The sequence below is a fragment of the Ursus arctos genome, unplaced genomic scaffold (genome assembly GCF_023065955.2).
Source record: "Ursus arctos isolate Adak ecotype North America unplaced genomic scaffold, UrsArc2.0 scaffold_21, whole genome shotgun sequence".
NCBI classification, from domain to species: Eukaryota; Metazoa; Chordata; class Mammalia; order Carnivora; family Ursidae; genus Ursus; species Ursus arctos.
The window spans coordinates 49264766-49280424 of NW_026622886.1; the positions used below are offsets into that span (position 1 = coordinate 49264766).

Below are 15659 nucleotides of genomic sequence, written 5' to 3' on the forward strand. Positions count from 1 at the left end.
TGTTTGAATAAGGTCAATTGCAATTTTGTTGGTAGAGGATGTTGGAGCAGGTGGGGCTCTTTGGATGGGGAAAGAAAATGCCCTGAGCAACTATAGTAAGGAGGGAGTTGTGAAATGTATGATACTCCACAACTATTCGATTTTCTGGTGGCCCTTCTACAAGCCATGCTGATGAATACCCTGTCCCCTGTGGCAGAGGATGGGGAGAGGCGAGCCTGTCGCTCTGAGTATTTGTGCTCTCTGATTAGATGAACCCCAGAGGGTGGGGGCCACAAATTAACTGGAGAATAGGGTACGACAGATGCTGTGTCTCCTGAACTGCTGTCTCAGGCCTCCTGCCACTTCCTTTCCTTCCCTTTGACCGATGCTACCTGAGAAAAGCAATCATGCCCACTTCCCAGCATGACTGGTGCCCAGGGCAGAGGCTGCAGCATTTCCCGTCCCAGGAACCAATGTGACGGCGGTGGCAGTGGCAACCTCCGAGCACCGAGCCGTGACAGCAGCATTGCAGCAGGCTTTCAAGCTGGCCGCCCCCAGTCCCGTTTCTCTCCCGCCACATGCACATGGACTCGGCCTGTCCCTCACCAGATACAGCCTGAGAGGTCAAGAGCAGACTCTCAGGCTGGACAGTCCCCTGTGGGGAAGCAGGGCTCCTGCCCATCCCTCCCAGCAGGGACTGTCGTTCAGACTGCTTCTCCCTGATCCCTTACCTTGCTTTTCACCACAAGGAGGATTCAGGACTTAATATTCTTCCACATTGAGCTCTTTGCTTCCCCCAGCCTGTGAGAGGGTGAGGCTACCCATGGTTGTGCTAAAGCCTCAGGATCACATCCAGTCACCTGAACCTGTCAGCGAACCCTTCAGAGAGGCTGACCCCCCTACTCAATTCCCACCGTCACTGCTCTAATTCAGAACCTCCTTGTTCTTTTTTTGGTGGCTTTCTAGTTTGTCTTCCTGCCTCTGGTCCCTCCCTCCCTTCAGCCATTTTACATCCGGCCACTTGAGTTAGCTCTCTGAAGTTCTGTTCCCAACACCTACAGGATAAAGGCCCTTACTAGAACATGCTTCAAACTCTGACACCAGCTGTTTGCTTAGTCCCTGATAGACTGTCCGTCTGGTAAGGGCAAGGACCGCTTTGTTTGTTGTACACCCAGTGCCCAGCATGGGAACTGGCACATAGTAAGTGTTCAATAAATGCTGAATAAGTGAATAAACATATGTCCCACTTCCCCTACGCAATCCCTGTGCCTCAGCACCTTGAATTATTTGTCATTTCCTGAATGTGACCTACAGCTCCGTGCCATTCCCCATTCAAGTGCTTCCTGGCCTGCCTTAGGGAAGCTGTGTGCATTCATCTTCTCCAGAGCAACCAGAGATCACTGACCTAGCTGCAGCCCTTACCAGAAAAGCCTGCACGTGCCTGCGGCCCTGGCCCAAGCCCCAGGCTGGGACCTGTACCATGCCCAGACACTTAAGCAATATGACCTGGGCATTTGGTAATACCTGGTTTTGACCAAATGGAGTAGTTTTCTGCCAGGCATACCAAAGTGCCCCTCACCAAGTGAAGGCCAAGGGAGCATTGGCATCTGAGACCCATGTCTCTTCCACTCAAACTTTTACTGGTTTGGGGAGAGGGAAGTCAGAAACTAAATCAGCAACTATCTCATATTCCTGGCAAGACACAGTTTAAGTGACCCTGAGGCGAGTGGGTAGATTGCTTACTGGCTTTCACACTCAGGGTTAGGTGGAAGATCAAAATATAGTTTGAATTCACAACTAATTCCTTTCGTCCTGCCCCTCAGGAGTGTCACCTTCTGGACCAGGCGTGGTGGTCATGCAGCTGAATGTCCCTAATGGACCCCAGCCCCCCCAGAACCCATCCATGGTCCAGTGGAGTCACTGTAAATATTACAGCATGGACCAGCGTGGGCAGAAACCTGGAGACCTATATAATCCTGACAGTAGCCCCCAGGTGAGTCCTGCAGCCCAGCAAGGAGGAGACCAGATTCTTCTCGGGGAATAATCTTTGCCATTGACCGAGCAGCCTCTTCTACTTGTCTTTCCCAGGGACTCTTTGGGGGAAATCATCATAAATAGAGGAGAACATCTGCTTTCAAGGAACCTAAGATCTAAGGGATACGTATTTGGAAATGCCAAGAGAATACTTAAAACACTATGTCAAAAAGTGGATATTAAAATAATACAAATGGGGGCACCTCGGTGACTCAGTCCATTAAGCATCCGACTCTTAATTTTGGCTCACATCATGAGATCGAGCCCCTCGTGGGGCTCTGAGCTCAGCAGGGAGTCTACTTGAGATTCTATACTTCTCTCCCACTCCTTCTCCCTCTGCTCCTCCCCATCCACCCATGCTCACTCACTCTGTCTTTCAAATAAATAAATACACAAATCTTTTAAATAAATACATTAATTAATACAAATTAATTAGGGACTAAGGGGGCTGTTGGAAGGAGCAGTCTGACTTCGATGGAGTTCTGCAAGAGAAGTTTTCTGAGCAAGGTGAATTTTAAGCCAAGCCGTAGGAATATATGGAGGGTCATGTCTGGCGTATATATGATGTGTGCTCCTCTCTCCCACAGGCCAACACTCAAATGAGCAACAGCCCCGTCACATCTCCTACCCAGTCTCCGGCACCCTCTCCTGTCACCAGCCTCAGCAATGTCTGCACAGGACTCAGTCCCCTTCCTGTCCTCACACAGTTCCCCCGGCCTGGGGGTCCAGCACAGGGTAAGGGGTTAGATTAGGGCTGACTACTGCCCTTTATAGCCCATTACCTAGTGGGAAGACCCAAATGGTAGCAACAGGCAGGAAACCAGTGTGGCTGGTCATCCAGCTTTAGGACCCAACTCTTCCTTTAATATCCCTGGTTAGGCCAAGGACACCTGCCCCTCTTTAGTGCTACCCATAGTCAGCTTACTGCAGACCTCATTTACATGTTTAGTATTTACTACCAAGTAAGGTAGGTGACTGTGAGCCCAGAAAAGAAACTTTGTAACGAACCGAAGAGTTTAACTCATCAGTACGGAGTCTGAAGGCTGAGAATATGGGGTTGTGTCAAACTGTGGTTGTGGTTTCAGAAGAGAGAATACTGGAGTTGGATTGAAAGACTTGGTTCAAGTTCACGTTCTTCCACTACCTTTGTAATGTTGAGCATGTTACTTAACCTTGGAACCAGGCTTCAGTTTCCTAATCTATAAAATGGGATTAATCACATATAAAATGAAAATAATCTTATCTGTTTCTGCCTTGGCTGTCACAAGCAGTATTAAAAATCAGATGAGAGGGGCGCCTGGGTGGCACAGCGGTTAAGCGTCTGCCTTCGGCTCAGGGCGTGATCCTGGCGTTACGGGATCGAGCCCCACATCAGGCTCCTCCGCTATGAGCCTGCTTCTTCCTCTCCCACTCCCCCTGCTTGTGTTCCCTCTCTCGTTGGCTGTCTCTATCTCTGTCAACTAAATAAATAAAATCTTAAAAATAAATAAATAAATAAAAATCAGATGAGAATATGATTTAAAAACCTTAAAGTGCTCTGAAATCTAACATTTATCAACAATAAAGTAACATTTATGGTGCTTACTGTGTATAAAGCATTACTATAAGTGTTTTGCCTGTCTTGTATTCACTCAGCCTTCAACATTGATGAAGAGAAAATGTACCCAACCTCTCATTTCCAGTAACAGAGCCAGGATTTGAACCTAGGCGGTTTGGCTCCAAGCCTGTGCTCTTATCCACTCACTGTATTGCCACTCAACAGAAGTCAGAAACTTGAGCCCTGGGTTTGGGGTAGGAGACTCTAAGAAATTAGGGGTACTGGGCTGGCTCAGTGGGTAGAGCGTTGATCTCAGGGTTGTGAGCTCAAGCCCCATGTTGGGTGTAGAGATGACTTAAAAAAAAAGAAAGAAAGAAATGAAAGACATTCATAAGGGCCTTTCATCTGCAGTGGACAGAGCCCTTCTTCAAGGGCGAGGGAACCTAAAAGCCCCATTTGCCTGAGAGCCAAGGGGTTTAGGAAGAGAGACAACTCTTCAGTCAGTCACATGGACACTCTTATCATAGAAAAAGTAGGAAAAGTATGCATTGTTGTCATCTATCTCCAAAGCCCCCTGAAGTCTCATAAAAGTCATATCATGAAGTTCTAACTCCCAGAAAACCATCTGTTCTTCTTCCCTAGGTGATGGGCGCTACTCCCTCTTGGGCCAGCCATTACAGTACAATCTGTCTATCTGCCCTCCCTTGCTCCATGGCCAGTCAGCTTACACGGTACACCAGGTAAGGGTGTCCACCATCAGACCCCTCTTCTCATCCAGGCCCCTATCTCTAAGCCATCCACCTCCACCAGTGGGTTGGACGGGGAGATAGCACAGTGAGAATGAATAAAGTGGGAGGGGTCTTACCCCTCTATCATACTCATTCTTCCCACCTGACCCCAGTGCTAAGGGGGAAGGACTGTTTCTCAGTGGCCACTCTAGCCGGTCTGCCTGCCTGGTGGGGCAAGATCCTCAGGGTTGGGTGCTGCTCCTTAATCTTTCAGACAGACATTGGGATGCAAGGCAGTCAATGTTGTTTACCTGGGATGAGAGTTATCTTTCAAATGTTGAAGGGACAGAGTGGATTGAAGCATGGAAACCGGAGCAAGAGACAAGCCCTCAAATCTGCCTCCACTGACCTGGGGACAACAGATGTCGGTGAGTGATAAAATGCTGAATCCCCAAGAAAAGGTGCTCACCCCTCCAGCCTGCATTACTGGCCCAGGACAAGTGGGAAAAGCCAGCTTAGGGTGGGAAGTAGAAATAGGACCCTTTTGTACTTGGCAAAAGCAAGGAGAATCTAGGGAATGGAAATGTCTCAGTCCTCCTTATCAGGCCATTTCAGGTCCTGGGAAAGGTGATGGTAAAAACTTGAGTATGACACAATGGCAGGGGTTGCTGAGCCGATTAACAGGAGAGTCTTGTGGGAGTGGTCCTGACCCTAATCTAGGATGTCCGTCTTGGTAGTCTTCCGAGTCCTTTAGGAGAAGCTCAACAAGAGAATATGGGGGAGTAACCCCCCTGTCGGCCTTCCCCACTAGGCATACAAGATCTCTCAGATACCGCTACTTGGAGTGGTTTGCTAAACGAGAAAAGGCAAGGAAATGGACTTTCCTAGATGATAAGGAAGAGGGATCGCTGGGAAGGGGACGACTGTGGGATATATTTCAGATTGGGCTACTGACTTGGCACAAGAACTGAGGTGTAGGTCTCCAGATCTGAAAAAATCTGGGATTCTGATCCCTAGTTTCTTCTTGGTCTAAGAGAAGAAAAGGTTTCTTTGTTTCTCCTAGCTGACTTGATGGTGGGGGTGTTGCACTGATTTGGGGAAGGAGGAATGGGCCAAGTGGGCGAGGCCAGGCTTTTGAGGACGCTGCCAGTAGACTTGGGTCAGCTGCAGACTTCTCTGTTGGCCACTCGCTAGTCCTCCGTACAGTCACCTTTCACAACCATGTCCTCTCTCTTCCCCTTCCAGTCCTGGGCCGGGTGCTGGAGGTGACAGATCTCCCTGAGGGCATCACTCGGACCGAGGCGGACAAACTCTTCACTCAGCTTGCCATGTCTGGCGCCAAGATCCAATGGCTCAAGGATGCTCAGGGGCTGCCTGGCGGGGGCGGGGGGGACAACGGGACTGCTGAGAACGGCCGCCACGCGGACCTCGCTGCCTTGTACACCATCGTGGCTGTGTTTCCCAGCCCCCTGGCCGCCCAGAATGCCTCCCTTCGCCTCAACAACTCTGTGAGTCGCTTCAAACTTCGAGTGGCCAAAAAGAACTATGACCTGAGGATCCTGGAGCGAGCCAGCTCCCAATAAACGGAGGAGGGGAAGGGACCGGCGCAGTAGGGGTGGGGGCAGGGCGGAGGGGTTCGGGGGATCCTGACCAACCATGGACAGAGGCAGAAAGGAAGGTGACAGACACTGAACTGGAGCCTGAGACAGTGGGGATGGAGATGGAACACACTGGCACTGGACCCCTCCTCGCTCCCCTGCCATGGGTCCCCTCTTTTTCCCTGGTTGGCCCCCCTTGATTCCCTCTCCTTCCCATCCTCTTCTGTCATTTTTTTTATCTCTTCTCCCACCATGAAATTAATTTTTTTCATATTTTTTTGGTCAGGTAGAATTGGGAGGGTCCCACACTCCCCTATTCAGTCTCCTTACCATCATCCCAAGCTCCCTTTTCATTTCTGGTCTTTATGAATATATTTATATGGACAGAATTAAGAAAAGCAAAATTGATTTCCCCTTTCTCTCACTTTCCCCATCTTGTCTCCCCAAACCCCAAAGAGTTAAAACTTGGGCCTCCCCCCACCTCCCAGAACACTTGTATATTGTTTGTTTGAGGTTCGTGCCGCAGTAACAGACAGTATTTAATTGCACATACAGATGTTTGCTGGGTATATTCACTGTAAATTTTATTTAATCTGATTTTTTGTTTGTTTGGGGGGTTACTTGAGGGGAGGTTGATTTTGTTTTTAAATATAAAAAGAAAAATCTGTCACTGGACGTCAGTCCCTGTTTCTCTGTTGCTGCCCTGGTATGGCTGGGGGGTTGGAGGTCCTGGGTAGGTACAGTCCCACAGCTGTTGGGGGGATCTCATGTAGTTTGGGATGGCTTTCCCTACACATACCTTCCTAACACTGTTCCCTCATCCCATTCTCCTCCTTGCACATAATATTTGGACAGATGGCTGGGTCTCCAGTGGAACCTTTTTTCTGGGCTCCCCCAACTCTGTCAGTAAGTGTGGTTTCATCAAGCACATCAGTTCTCAACTCCAGACCTCTGAGTCCTTATTAGTAAAGTAAGAGACTGGAACTTACTAGCTTACCTCTGAGGTTCCTTCTGCTGTGTTAATTCTGTGATACTCATGTAGGGTCCTCATGGCTGGCTGGGGAGGGGTGAGTGAGGTCCAAAACTGGGTTGAGATGGTAGCATCATACGTGTCCGGAACCTGATCTTCTGAAAACGCTTCAGGGCTGGAAGACTCGGGCCCTTCTTTAATACGAAAACCATTGGGTTCGGCGTGGCAGAACAGAAGTGGATGTTTCTTACAATAAAAGCCATGTCAATTGAATTGCAGTGCCAAGATGCCATATTATCCAGGCATGCTCAGCAGTCCCTGTCCCATGCAACTGAAGAAAGGTGAAAAGCAGACATTCCCCACCCTGCGTGGGTGGAGCTTTTCCTCTCTGTGGCTTCTCAAAGCTAGCCCTTGGTTGTGCAGCCTGTCAGACCGGGGCCATTAAGAGCCATCCAGTAACCCTTATTCAGTCTTACCCACCCCTTAAAGAAAAAGAGCAGTGACAGAAATGACAAAGCACATTACCCTGGAAATCTCCTGGGTCTGGGTAGCAGTATCTCTAGCCAGGCTCCTCTGAGGCTTGTCTGACCCAGCCTCCAACATAATCCTTTACTTCTTACAGATACAAGGGATAAAGCAGCACTACATGACCACATCCAAATGGCTGTCTTCCGAGATGGGAGTATCTTCTCTTTCAGCCATGTCACAGCCCAGAGTAGGAGAAGGCTGCATCCCTGCGAGATAAGAATGCCAGATTCCTCATTGACCCATAAGTTCATATACCGGGGCATCAGATGAAGGAGATGGAATCAGGGAATCAGTGATTTCGGAAGTGTGGGGCATGGCTCTCTTACCTCCCAAAGTTTGCAGTCCTCGTGGGGAGGCAGGCATTCCTTCCGGAAGATAAACCCCCCTGTGTGGTAGCTACTGCCTTCTGTCCATCTCTGCCTGACCATCAGACCCGCACTCCCTCAGAGCCCCTCAGACAGAAGTCCAAGCCTGGATTTTTTTGATAGCTCTTAGATTTCCCTTCACCCTGAAGATAAGATTTTAGAAGCGGGGGCGCGATGTTCCTGGGGGCGCTGGAGGGAATAAAGCAGTGCCATGCATGTTCTTCACTCCCTTTCAGGACGGCAGCGAGGTAGCCCTCCAACTACCCATGGATAAGGATGCAATCTAGTCCGGCTGATAGGAAACCTCTGAGAGTTGAAATTCTCCTTTCTTCACCAGTTCCCGGCCCTTTCCTTCCTGAAGGTTTGAGGCCACAGGAAGACAGCGGCTGAAAAATCAAAAGCTAGTTCCGAAAGTAGGTCCAGGGAAGGTAGAATTGGGGAAGTGTTTGGACCTTGGGGAAAGCTGTTTACAATTTCATCTTTACCTTCAGTCATCCAAAATCACCTCAGTGAGTATGCAGCATGAACAGACATTGTCCCTTCTTGAATTTAGCCAGAAGTGACCAGTACACACCATAGATAAAAAACCAGGGCATAGCAGCTCTGGGGGATGGGAGGAGTTAGGGTCCAGCCCAGCCCAGACCTCCCCGTGTCCAATTTCTCTGTGTCAGCTGTGTCGCTCAGCTGTCCACTTTCCTCCAGCCCTGTCATTTCAGCTCTGACACCAAGGCGAGAGACTGGGAGGTCTACAAATAACGTCTGGGTAGCCGGTGTGAGTACAGAGGGTACTGGGGGGGCTTAGCCCCCAAGGAAGAGGACCAGTCCTCCCCCAGCACCACCAGCAAGAGCCCAGGGGCTCCCTCTTCCCTCCACAGACTGTGGACTGACTTAGGGAATCCCAAACGTAAGTTGCCTCTTCATCCTCTGTCCGTTGCCAGAACTGCTCCCCGCGCTTCCCCAATCTGTGGCCTATTCAGTGTCTTCGTTTCTCTCTTGCCTGTGAGTAGTTAGGGTTTTAGGAGTGAAATTATGACTCCAATCCAGGACAAGAGCTAGGATTGGAGGGTGGGGTGGGGGTGGGGTCAAGGGAATGGAGTAGTAAGGGAAGAAAGGGCTCATATTACTCTGAAAACTTAAAATAGCTGGAGACTGAAGCAGGCTGGGAACTAGGCCCTGGGCCCCCGGGACTCAAGAAAGGGGTAAGGGTGAACAAATGTCCCCAGCCCATCCCTCCAAGCATGCTTCTGGACACACATTAAACCTCTTGAAGAAGGGGATCTGGGCAGGTGTGTGTCACATCGCCCTTGCCCACAGCTTCCCGGGAGTAACAAACGAGGAAACTCCCTAAACCATGCAGCTTCGAGCACTGTGTTGGGGCTGGAAACTCGGGTTGCCCCTCAGGGCGGGGAAGGATGGGGATCAGTTCGAGGAACCAGTTGGGGAGTTCGTTAGTCTGTTGCGCTTTTCTCTGGACCTCCATGGAATCTTTCTGTCGATAAGCCTGTGAAAGGATTTCTGTTTAACCAAATTTCTCCCGAAGTCTCCCATTCAGGGGCTACCGTACAGCGAGGGACAGGAATTAGGACAGGAAGAATGGCAGTCAGGGATTAGATTTCATAGTGGGGTCCAACCTCTTGCAGGATGACAGAAAAGGAGGTGCTGGAGTCCCCTAAGCCCTCCTTGCCAGCAGAGACTCGGCAAAGTGGGGTGAGTCTGGGCCTGTGACCACCGGGTGTGGGGAGCTGGGAAACCACCGCAGCCCTTGAAGAATGCTTGAATTGATCTCATTTGTATGTGACTCATCTATCGTCAGAATGCTAGCCAGCACCTGCAGCCCCCAATACGTCCTAATCCTGGGGTGTGCCCCTTGCCCACGCTAGAAAAATGTTCAGTTAGCTTCAGCCTTACCTGCTCCAGACAGCATGACAGGTCTTTTAACTTTGGGTTTCCTGCCCTCCCCCATCCCCTTCCTCCCTCAGCTACAGCGGCTGAAGCAGTTATTCAGGAGGGAGTCTCCGGGGACAAAGGAGATGGAGCTTCCCCCAGAGCCCCAGGCCAATGGGGAGGCAGTGGGAGCTGGGGGTGGGCCCATCTACTACATCTATGAGGAAGAGGAAGAGGAGGAGGAAGAAGAGTCACCCCCAGAACCTCCTAAGCTTGTCAATGACAAGCCTCACAAATTCAAAGATCATTTCTTCAAGAAGCCCAAGTTCTGTGACGTCTGTGCCCGGATGATTGTGCGTGAGTCACGAAGGGAAGTGGAGAGAGCGTGATGTTGAATGCAGGAGGGGGTCTGGCTCAGAAGAGGAGCATTTGTACAGCAGGCGGGCTGTGGCGAGAGCTGACTTTAAGAAACCACCATTAGAGGGGCTCCTGAGAGGCTCAGCGTCTGCCTTCGGCTCAGGTCATGATCCCAGCGTCCTGGGATCGAGCCCCACATTGGGCTCCGTGCTCTGCAGGGAGTCTGCTTCTCACTCTCCCTCTCCCTCTGTGATCTCTGTCTCTCAAATAAATAAATAAAATCTTGGAAAGAATACGCTATTAGAGGGGCACCTCGGGGTCTCACTCGGTTGAATATCTGACTTTTGATTTTGGCTGAGGTCCTGATCTCAGGGTGTTGAGTTCGAGCCCCACGTGCGGCTCCATGCTCAGCAGGGAGTCTGCTTGTCCCTCTCCCTCTGCCCCTTCCCCACTTGCGCGCCCTCCATCTCTCTCTCTTCTCTCTCAAATAAATAAATAAATAAATAATCTTTAAAAAACAAAAACAACACTATTAGAAACTGAGAGTGTTGGGTCCGAGGCAGAAAAGGGACCTGAGAGCTAGCGTAGCAGCACTGGTACAGAGGGAAGGGGAGAGCAAGAACCTCACCCAAATGTTCTTCCCTCTCCCAAGTCAACAACAAATTTGGGCTTCGCTGTAAGAACTGCAAAACCAACATCCACGAACACTGTCAGCCCTACGTGGAGATGCAGAGATGCTTCGGCAAGATCGTGAGTAGGCTCTGGGGAGCGAGAAAGCAGAAGGGAGGGGACGTGTTGCCAGCTCCCCCCTTCCAGTCCCTCCCAAGTCATCACATCCATTTCCCTGCTTTTTCTTTCTCAGCCCATCTCTTACTCTAAGAAGGGGTTGCACTCACGGGAGAGATGGGGTTCTGGGCCATACCTTGCTGTCTCTAATGCTTTCTCCCATCCCATCCGACAGCCCCCTGGTTTCCATCGGGCCTATAGCTCCCCACTCTACAGCAACCAGCAGTACGCTTGTGTCAAAGATCTCTGTAAGTGCTCCGTGTGGGACCCGAGGGAAAGGGCAGGCCTGGAGATCGTTCCAGCACCACCTCTAGATTGGGAAGCCAAATTCTGGAACAGAAAGATTCTGTTTCCTATGGTTCTCTCTCAACCTAATATTTTAGCCAACTTGAATACAGAGTCAATATTCCTGTTTTATAGCTGAGGGAGGTAAGATTTAGCAAGGGCTCTGCACAGCTAGCAGGAGACAGAGCCAAGAGAGAAACCTTCATCTGCCTAGCTTCAAAACCTGGGCTCTTCATATGTAAAACTATTTCTAAGCAAGAACAAGGATTCTTGACTGTCCTCATCCTTGTTACAGAGTAATACCAGTCTCAGGGCTAGACCGAGAGCTGTGGGCATCCTGGGCAGATGCATAATTTGGCAACCCTTACAGACAAATTCATTGACAATTGAGTCAACATTCATTTGGAGGAGAGGCTGAACTTTATGAGGAGCGTGGGTGGAAAAAAGAAGAACCCACTGGTGGCAGCACCCCAGCTTGCGCATGCCACTCAGTGGAACAAAACCAACAGTTAAAGGACCACTCTCCTTAGAAGGAGAATAGTGATTGTGAGCATTCCCCAGCTCCCAAGCAGCTTAGTAGCAAAGTTGTCTTTCCAACATCATATAATGCACTGCCTGGAAGGAGTGATGGTAAGTATTTTTCTCCATCACATTACATTTCCAGTGATGTTTTTAGAGCTCTTTATAGATTGATGACCTAGATATGCCCAGCTGACCCTACGCTAATTCTACACACACACACACACACACACACACACACACACACACACACACACATCTACTCAATCCCACCTCTCCCTCACTTAGAAGGTCTGTCTTTCCTCCAGGTCTTTCTCTGCTCCCCCAGTAATGGCTTCTTTCTTTTTCCCATTCCCACCAGCTGCTGCCAATCACAATGATCCTGTGTTTGAAACCCTGCGCACTGGAGTGATCATGGCAAACAAGGAACGGAAGAAGGGCCAGGCAGATAAGAAAAATGTGAGCACCATATTTTCCTCCTGAGGTCCCTCCGAGAGATTCCATGGAGCAGCAGGTCCTGTCTCCTCTCTGGAAAGCTGACAAAAGCTGGGGATTCTCTTCCCCTAAAATCGCACAGACACATTTTTGTGTGCAGTATTAGAGGGCCTCAGGTTGAGAACTCCTGTCATAGCATGTATTTTCTTCAGAAACTCCCTTCTGGAATTGTCAGATTAAGCTCCACTGAAGGCTAGGTCCCAGGCCGCCAGCATTGCTGGACAACAGAGGCAAGAACCATACTTTTGGATTTGGGGAAGCAAACCTATCATGCCAAGTAATCAGAATTCTAGAGCCATGAACGTTCCATGAATATCATCTGGTCTGACTCATTTATCCTATAGATGAGGAAACTGAGGCACCAGACTAGTGGCCAAAAGTAACTTCATTTCCTTTTGTAATAAGCTTACTAGATTGGTAATGCCACAGACTTGCATTCAGTTTGGCAAAGAATTTGTTAGCATATCGTTATATCTTTCTGGACAGCTAGGATGGACTGATATGATAACAGTTAGATGGAGTCCTAAAATTGGAGTCCTAAAACTGTGCCCAAAGGATCCAGGTCCTTTAGGGAGTGTCTAGCTAGAGGGAGATTTCTGATACCTTATAACATGATTTGGTCCTCGGTCCTCACCTATAGAGATTTTTCTCACTGATGCAAATGAAAATACAAATGGTATTATCCCTTAAGTTTGTGGGAAACCTAGGAGGGAAAACTTATACACTGAACAGTATATTGAAATATCTTACAGACTAGAAGAAAAGCCCAAACCTAATAATTTGAAATTTTGTAAGGAAAAATGTACATGTCTGTTCTTGAATCAAAAAAATCAACCACACAAAAATAGAACTAGGGATTGGCCTCAGAGTAGTTGATATGGAGGTTGAGTGCAAAGTAGAGATTTCTGTAGAATGAACTGTGATTTACAAGGCCCTAGCAATGTGATTTGACTGCTTCCGGAAAGGCAAGCACACTCAGGTTCTATTCTCTTAAAGGAATTATAAAAACTGTGCTACCCATTTTTCTCTTACACACTAGGGTATTTTTAAGAACAGACATAGTAAAAATCCTGGAATCGGCATCATGGGGGAGGGGGTGATTTGAAGGGACTAATTAGGGAAGAAAAGACGGGAGGGACTTACCAGCTATCCTCAGATCTTTAAGGGGACTATGTTTGTTCTGTATTGCTCCAGAGGCCAAATCAGGACCAATTACTAAAAGTTACAGGGAGACCGACTAGGTTTAATTTAGGGAATTATGCTCAAATGGCATGGGCTTACTTTGTAAGGTAGTGAGCTCCTTGTCATTAGCTACATTCAAGGACAATGTGGATGGTCCACCTGCCAGGATGTTTTACAGGAAGCTCAGGCATTAGGCTGATGGTTGAACTATGTATTTCCTCCAAGGCTTCTTCCAACCCTGAGATCCTATTATTCTGTAGTTGGCTGGCCTGGCTGGAGAGCCAGAGTAAGCATGGGGTTCCCAAGAGAGCATCTTCCTAACTCTGGTACCCCCTCCAGCCTCTAGCAGCCATGATGGAAGAAGAGCCAGAGTCTGCCAGATCAGAGGAAGGCAAACCCCAGGATGGTGAGTGTCACCCGCCTCCATCCCTAGAGATAGAGTAGGGTCAGGGGCTCGGCCGTGGTAGGGGATGGAGGGCCAAAGGGCATGCCAGGTTTGGAGATCAAAGAGGATCTGCAACCGAAGAGTAAAAGAATGAGGGCTACCCTCCAGAAGCTAGAGACAACTTGTCGGTGTTTCCCATCCCAGGAAACCCTGACGGGAATAAGAAGGCTGAAAAGAAGACACCTGATGACAAAGTGAGACTCCTTTCTCCCTGCAGGGACCCCAGTCCTCTCCCCAACCCAGGTCTGACACAACTCATGCCTCAGCAGAAGCTCACCCTTACTCCATGGGTTCCCATCAGCCTTAACCTGCCTTCTCCACCACCTCACACGCACGGGCGCGTGCATGCACGCGTGCAACAGAATCCTCTTAGTTCAGGGACCTGGAAGAGAGTTGTAATGCAGTGTGTCTGGAGAATGCCCCTGCCTTGGACTCCTGCCCCTCAATGTGGGACAGAGGAGCCCAGAGACTCATCACCTCCTTTCATCCCCAGCACAAGCAGCCTGGCTTCCAGCAGTCTCATTACTTTGTGGCTCTCTATCGGTTCAAAGCCCTGGAGAAGGATGATCTGGATTTCCCGTGAGAGGCCTTACTGGGATGGGGCTGTACCAGGAGTGGAGAGGGGAGAGCCTAGCTCCTATGGGAAAGGAAAAAGGGGTACTCAGGGCTTGGAGCCTGTTGGGGCTGGACCTGGGCCAGATAGGTAAGTAAGCCCCCTAAATCTCAGAGGCCCCTCCCTTCCTCTCCCAGGCCTGGAGAGAAGATCACAGTCATTGATGACTCCAATGAGGAGTGGTGGCGGGTAAGAGAAATGACTGAGGCTAGGGTGGGACATTGGACTCTGAGACTGAGAAGCTGAATTTCCCTACCATCTCCTCTAGGGGAAAATAGGGGAGAAGGTTGGATTTTTCCCTCCAAACTTCATCATTCGGGTCCGGTCTGGAGAGCGTGTGCACCGCGTGACCAGATCCTTCGTGGGAAACCGAGAAATAGGGCAGATCACTCTCAAGAAGGACCAGGTCAGGGCGCCTGGGTGGCGCAGTGGGTTTAGCAACCGCCTCTAGGTTTCTGCTCAGGCCGTGATCTCAGGGTGGGAAGACTGAGCCCTGCGTGGACTCTCTGCTTAGGGTGGAGTCACCTGAGATTCCTTCTCCCTCTCCCTCTGCCCCTCCTGTTCATGCTCTCTCTCTCTCTCTCAAATAAATAAAGTCTTTTAAAAATAAAATTAGAGAAAGAGGACCAGGTAGCTCTGGTGCCCCAATCCAATCCCAACCGCAAGGTCCCTCAGCAAACCATACTCCTTGCAGATCTTAACCCATTAATGGGGCTAGGTTAGGCCTCCATAAATCCGAGCCCCCCCCTGCTCTCCTCTTCTACCTTTTCCCTTGATCCCTCTCCTCCCTAAACCTTTAATCCTCCACTCAGATCGTGGTCCAGAAAGGAGATGAAGCCGGCGGCTACGTCAAGGTCTACACCGGCCGCAAGGTGGGGCTGTTCCCCACCGACTTCCTGGAGGAGATTTAGGCGTGCAGCGCCTGCTGACGGGAGATACCCATGCCCCATTCTGGGCAGGCCCAGTGGAGGTTGGGGAGGAAAGGGGCGAAAGCAGCTATGCCGGGTGGGGGAGGGGTGGGAAGGCCCGCGGCGCATGACGGGGCTTCCGGGAAGGGACTGGTTCCCTCCCTCCTGCCCCGGCCTCGGGCCTTGGATGCCTGGTGGGCAGAGCAGCCTCACCTGCAACTCCTCAGACCCAGCCCTTGAGAGCTGGAAAAACAGGAGCGCGTCTCCACTAGGAGGCGCCCCGGGGGTGTGGGAGGCGAACTGTCGAACGCTGCGAATGTATTAAAGTTTTGAAAAAAGGTAGAAAAGTTTGTTCTTTAACTGCGGGCCGAGTAGAGGGCCCATGAAGCGGCGGCGAATCCTCCCCAGCTGTGTCACCTCACTACCATCGGGCAACCCGACATCCA

The 15659-nt window shown here is 50.0% G+C and overlaps 2 protein-coding genes across 32 annotated transcripts in view; both read left to right on the forward strand.

The window, feature by feature from the left end:
• R3HDM2 (R3H domain containing 2) overlaps nucleotides 1–6551 on the forward strand; it is a 155572-nt gene extending 149021 nt beyond the window's left edge. For 18 of the 29 annotated variants that reach the window (XM_057316205.1, XM_057316210.1, XM_026500197.4 and 15 more), the window contains 5 exons: nucleotides 1803–1972; nucleotides 2601–2748; nucleotides 4193–4290; nucleotides 4553–4706; nucleotides 5524–6551. In XM_057316205.1, coding sequence (XP_057172188.1) covers nucleotides 1803–1972; nucleotides 2601–2748; nucleotides 4193–4290; nucleotides 4553–4706; nucleotides 5524–5861 — 908 coding nt within the window. In that variant the 3' untranslated portion in view covers nucleotides 5862–6551. The remainder of the gene's footprint in view (nucleotides 1–1802; nucleotides 1973–2600; nucleotides 2749–4192; nucleotides 4291–4552; nucleotides 4707–5523) is intronic. The other 11 variants (XM_026500189.4, XM_057316211.1, XM_057316212.1 and 8 more) reach the window with 1 other exon arrangement.
• Nucleotides 6552–7473: 922 nt separating this feature from the next.
• On the forward strand, nucleotides 7474–15560 carry STAC3 (SH3 and cysteine rich domain 3). 3 transcript variants are annotated; one of them, XM_057316214.1, is made up of 14 exons: nucleotides 7474–7561; nucleotides 7976–8152; nucleotides 8442–8643; nucleotides 9380–9446; nucleotides 9719–9980; nucleotides 10633–10730; nucleotides 10942–11014; nucleotides 11932–12029; nucleotides 13587–13653; nucleotides 13837–13886; nucleotides 14186–14271; nucleotides 14443–14494; nucleotides 14574–14711; nucleotides 15118–15560. In XM_057316214.1, the coding sequence occupies exons 4-14, from the start codon at nucleotides 9381–9383 to the stop codon at nucleotides 15214–15216; spliced, it is 1089 nt and encodes a 362-aa protein (XP_057172197.1). In that variant the 5' UTR covers nucleotides 7474–7561; nucleotides 7976–8152; nucleotides 8442–8643; nucleotide 9380; the 3' UTR covers nucleotides 15217–15560. The 3 variants fall into 3 exon arrangements, with proteins under 3 accessions (XP_057172197.1, XP_057172196.1, XP_026355990.1); XM_026500205.4 differs by lacking the exons at nucleotides 7474–7561; nucleotides 7976–8152 and having other exon boundaries at nucleotides 8434–8643; XM_057316213.1 differs by lacking the exons at nucleotides 7474–7561; nucleotides 7976–8152 and having other exon boundaries at nucleotides 8354–8643; nucleotides 13837–15560.
• The last annotated feature ends 99 nt before the right edge of the window (nucleotides 15561–15659 follow it).